Source organism: Corythoichthys intestinalis, chromosome 5 (assembly GCF_030265065.1).
Source record: "Corythoichthys intestinalis isolate RoL2023-P3 chromosome 5, ASM3026506v1, whole genome shotgun sequence".
NCBI lineage: Eukaryota > Metazoa > Chordata > Actinopteri > Syngnathiformes > Syngnathidae > Corythoichthys > Corythoichthys intestinalis.
Genome location: NC_080399.1, coordinates 48,029,456 through 48,034,936, shown reverse-complemented (window position 1 = coordinate 48,034,936; position 5,481 = coordinate 48,029,456). Strand labels below are relative to the sequence as shown.

At 47.0% G+C, this 5,481-nt stretch overlaps 1 protein-coding gene across 1 annotated transcript; it reads left to right on the top strand.

Annotated features, from left to right (window-relative positions):
• The first annotated feature begins 448 nt into the window (after positions 1 to 448).
• On the top strand, positions 449 to 5,115 carry LOC130916648 (uncharacterized). The gene is made up of 4 exons (XM_057837522.1): positions 449 to 664; positions 758 to 1,178; positions 1,245 to 2,926; positions 3,014 to 5,115. The coding sequence occupies exons 1-4, from the start codon at positions 449 to 451 to the stop codon at positions 4,823 to 4,825; spliced, it is 4,131 nt and encodes a 1,376-aa protein (XP_057693505.1). The 3' UTR covers positions 4,826 to 5,115.
• The last annotated feature ends 366 nt before the right edge of the window (positions 5,116 to 5,481 follow it).

Here is a 5,481-nt window from a genome sequence, read left to right as displayed (position 1 = left end):
CTCCATTTAGTGTTACAGGACTGTTATTTAGGTGATATTCTTTGAACATGTACACTTTGGTGAAAGTTTGTTTGAATGCTTATGGGATTTGATTTTTTCTTCTAATTAGAGGTTACGACCACAGCTGTTCATGGTCTGGCATCTGGTGGTCGTTAGTGGTCTGTCCTTATTTAAGCAGCCCTGTGATGGGTCTGCAGGTCAGTTTTGGTTGAAGCATTTTTTATGTTGGCCTCCTTTATGTTGGGCCCAAAATATTTTGTTATATTGGATTTTTTGTGACGTTATTAAATTGAATGTTAACCTGAGTTGAAACACCAGTGTCCTCGTGTTTATGTTGGTCCACTACATTTGGTGGCAGTGGTGGGATCCTCTAGTTGGACACTGGTGTATTTTTTGCTCCGTTTTCCTTTTTTGAAATTTTTTTCTTTTGTACCATTCATCCTCAACTATGCCCGTTAGAGGAAGAGGACGCATGTGCCGTGCCAGCCCAGAACCGGGCTCATCTGGAAGGGGAGGATATGGCCCTGAAGAGGAGGGGGCTGTTGGTGGACTGCCGGTCATGGAAGAGGAGGCAAGTGAACCAACATTAGCCGACCTCTCTAACCTTCTCAAAGCCCATATAGGCCAGCAGAAAGCCATGGAGGCTTATTGGGACAAGGAGGCGGTTAGACAGGCCAATAACTTCAGAGAACTACAAGAGCAGTTCACTCTACTCAAAATGGAGGTTCAGACTCAAGCCACGCCCTGAATACGGCAGTCATCATCATCAGAGCCTGAAGTGGCCACACCTGTGCAGAGGTTATCTGGCAACTATTCTCAGGCTTCCTCCCCAATGCCTCAGCTACCTAAACTGCAAAAGCTGAGTGAGGAAGACGATATTGAACACTTCCTTATTACATTTGAACGAATTGCGGCTGCCTGTAGATGGCCAAAAGTAGACTGGGCTTTCCATCTAATACCATTGCTAACTGGCAAGGCCAGAAGCGCTTTTGTTCACATGGATGTTGATGTGTCAATGAATTATGACCAAGTCAAGTCGGCTATCTTGCAGAAATATGAGATCAACAGCGAAACCTACAGGCAGAGGTTCCGCTCACTTCAGGTGGACCCCGAGGAAACTCCCAAAGAACTTTACATCAGGCTGAAGGAGCTGTATGGGAAATGGGTCCAGCCGAGAGGTAAAACTGTTGACCAAATTAACGAAATGATAATTCTTGAACAGTATTTGAGAATGTTGTCACCAGAACTCCAGGTATGGATCAAAGAACATGATCCGGAGTCGGCAGACGAGGCTGCCACATTGGCTAATGTGTTTGTGGCTGCAAGAGGGAAGCATCAGCCATGGGCGCATAAAAGCGGGAGTAAGGGGGACTTTGGTCAGCCCCCCCCGGCACCAAGTGTTGGTAAGCCCTTTGAAAGGGGGAACTTTACGTCAGCACCTTCTTCAAACTTCCATGGGAAAAAGCCAATCTGTTATTTATGTGGACAGGAGGGTCACACTAAACCCAGGTGCCCTCAGAATACTGTCAAATTGTCTCAGATGGGATTTGTGCCCAGGGAAGAGACTCAACAGGTTGGGGCAAAGCATAATTTACAGGAGAGGTTCGTGGAGCTAAATGGTCGGACACTTAAAGCATTGATTGATACAGGAAGTACACAAACATTAGTTCGGCGTAAATATGTTCCACCGTATTCTATCTGCACCAGTGAGACTGTTCCTATCTGTTGTGTCCATGTTGATGAAAAGGAATATCCAACTACTGATGTCTATTTGACTGTGAATGGTCAGACTTATCTGCTGAATGTTGGTGTGGCAGATAACTTGCCTTTTCCTGTCATTCTGTGGGGTGATCTACCGGTGCTAATTGACCTGTTACCGCATCCTCAGTGTAATGTCGTAGTGACTCGGGCCCAGTCAAAGCAATCTGAAGAAATTGTTTCAGACCTCAGGGCCTTGCCATTTTATAATGTTGAATTCTCCACAGAAAGGGCAAAGGAACACAAATCCAAACGACAAAAGAGGCGAGAGAAGTTTCGTGGGACGGCGGTGACTCACACTGACACTCCAGAGCTGGATGTACTGCAGGATTTTAAGATCCCGGGTAATATTTTGGAGCTGCAGCACCAGGATCCAAATCTTGCACAGTATTTTGAAGAAGCTAAAGCTAAGGGAAATGACTTCTGTGTTCAAAACGACATTCTTTACAGACAAAATGGTTCAATTAAGCAGCTGGTGGTTCCCCGAGCAGTAAGAGGAATTGTTCTGAGATTGGGCCATGCTATACCCTGGGCTGGTCACCTGGGGAAGCACAAGACCTTAGCCCGCGTGAAGCGTTATTTTTACTGGCCCGGCTTGCGTAAAGATGTCGAGCAGTTCTGCCGAAGCTGTCCGGAGTGCCAAATAACATCAGCCAGACGTCCTCACAAAGCTCCTCTCCACCCGCTGCCAGTTGTGAGTACGCCATTTCAGCGACTAGGTATGGATGTAGTGGGACCTGTGGAAAAAAGTAAATCGGGTAACCGCTTCATGCTTGTAATAACGGACTATGCCACAAAGTATCCAGAGGTCTTCCCTCTAAAAACTATTAAGGCCAAGACTGTCGCCTTCTGCTTATTGCAGTTATTTTCGAGAGTTGGGTTTCCTCAAGAGATACTCACTGACCAGGGCACAAATTTTATGTCCAAACTACTTAAAGATGTGTACCAGCTATTGGGAATAAAGGGCCTGAGAACAACGGCATACCATCCACAGACTGATGGACTCACCGAAAGATTTAATCAAACCCTTAAACAGATGCTACGTAAATTTGTGAACGAGACTGGCTCCGACTGGGACCAGTGGCTCCCTTACATTCTGTTTGCCTACAGGGAAGTTCCCAAAGCTTCCACTGGGTTTTCTCCCTTCGAGTTATTATATGGCCGTGATGTAAGGGGACCCCTGACAATTTTGAAAGAACTGTGGGAGGGGCAACGAACTGATGAGCAGTTAAATGTTGTGTCCTATGTCCTCCAGATGAGAGAGCAATTGGAGAAGATGACGACTCTGGCTCGAGAACACATGAAAACCTCCCAGAAGCAACAAAAGACCTGGTATGATTCAGCAGCCAGGGAGAGGGGCTTTGATCCTGGTCAGAAAGTGCTAGTGATGCTGCCCTCAGAAGACAGTAAATTGCTGGCCAAGTGGCAGGGCCCCTATGAGGTGAAAGAAAAATTGGGCCCCACAACATACAAAGTGGCACTTCCAGGACGAGGCCGTGCTGTCAGAGTCCTCCATGTAAACCTGTTGAAGGAGTGGGTCTCGAAGGAGGAGAGACCAGTTTCCCTCTACATAAGGAGCACCGAGGATGAGGAGCGGGAGGAGCAATACTTGCCTGTCACATTAGCCTCCGAGCCCGGTTTGGACCATTTGCCAGTCAAGCAGCGGCTGGAGGTGGGCAAGATCTGTTCGTCTGAGGTGTTCAAGGAGACCCCAGGTTACACCACTGTGGTAATGCATGATGTGGCTTTAAAGAACAATGCGGTCCCCAAGCGGATGAGCTATCGTATACCGCAGAAACTTTTGGACCCCCTTAAAAGGGAAGTTGATCTGATGCTGTCACTGGGTATTATAGAAGCCTCGTACAGTGAGTGGTGCAATCCAATTGTACTTGTGCCTAAAAAGGATGGAACAATTAGGTTTTGCATAGATTTCCGCTATCTCAACTCGGTTTCAAAGTTTGACTCATACCCTACTCCTCGAATTGATGAACTGATTGAGAGACTGGGCACTGCTAAATATCTTACCACCATTGACCTTTGCAAGGGCTATTGGCAGGTTCCATTGTCCTCCAGGTCTCGAGAGCTGACGGCGTTCCGTACACCCTGGGGTCTCTACCACTTCAGAGTGATGCCATTTGGACTTCACGGTGCGCCTGCTACATTTCAGCGTCTTATGGATAAGGTACTGTGTGGCCTTTCACAATTTGCCGCGGCGTATCTGGATGACATCATTATATATAGTAACAGCTGGGATGAACATTTGCAACACCTAAAAGTCGTCTTGAGGTGTCTCCAGAACGCAGGACTGACTGTGAATCCAGCCAAGTGTGCCTTTGCCAAGAGGGAGACAGAATACCTTGGCTTTGTCATTGGAGGGGGTCTTGTGAAGCCACAAATTGGAAAAGTGGAGGCTATCCGGTGCTGCCCTCTGCCCAGGACCCAAAAACAACTGAAATCCTTCTTGGGCATGTCAGGTTGGTACCACAGATTCATCCCTAACTACTCTGCCAGGGCCTCTCTGCTTACAGACATGACCAGCCTTCGGGGATCGAGTGTACTGAGGTGGTCTGAGGAGGCCGTGAAGGCATTCAGAGACATTCAGCAGGCCTTGTGCCAGGATCCGGTGCTTCACTGCCCTGACTTCGAGCAGGAGTTTGTCCTACAGACGGATGCGTGTGATAGAGGTCTGGGGGCAGTTTTGCTTCAGGGGCCACCGAATGACCGCCATCCAATTGCCTTCATCAGCCGGAAACTCTTCCCGAGAGAAACCCGCTATTCCACTATCGAAAAGGAATGCCTGGCGATCAAGTGGGCCTTGGATGCACTCCGTTACTATCTGCTGGGGAGGCACTTCGTGCTGGAGACAGACCACCGAGCACTCAAATGGCTGGAGAGGATGAGGGACACCAACAATCGCATAACCCGCTGGTATCTGGCCATGCAGCCCTACAAGTTCGAGGTGCAGTACATTCCAGGCAAGCAGAACAGTACTGCTGACTATCTCTCCCGCGGTGCAAGCGAACTTTCTGAGGAGGGGGAGTGTGTGGTGGCTACCACCTCCATTTAGTGTTACAGGACTGTTATTTAGGTGATATTCTTTGAACATGTACACTTTGGTGAAAGTTTGTTTGAATGCTTATGGGATTTGATTTTTTCTTCTAATTAGAGGTTACGACCACAGCTGTTCATGGTCTGGCATCTGGTGGTCGTTAGTGGTCTGTCCTTATTTAAGCAGCCCTGTGATGGGTCTGCAGGTCAGTTTTGGTTGAAGCATTTTTTATGTTGGCCTCCTTTATGTTGGGCCCAAAATATTTTGTTATATTGGATTTTTTGTGACGTTATTAAATTGAATGTTAACCTGAGTTGAAACACCAGTGTCCTCGTGTTTATGTTGGTCCACTACAGTCCTAATAAACGAAGAGGAAACATTCAACTCAGTCAGGCTTAACATAAGAAAAACGACGATAAATTGAAGGTGGTGGGACCAGGGAAATATATTGGGAAGTCCTTGTGTGGGACATCAAGCGACAACGTGACAGCTAAGAGGTTCAAAGGGAGACTGGGTGTCCAAGAGCAAATATTAACTAGTTAAAAGGACTCTCAAGTCAAAACTAATAAATTGTATGATCGGGCGAAAGATTGTTGTTAACAAGTCTGCCAAATTTGAACCAATAAAAAAGTATATATAATAAGGCTCTTAAAAAATAGAAGATAAGGTTGGCC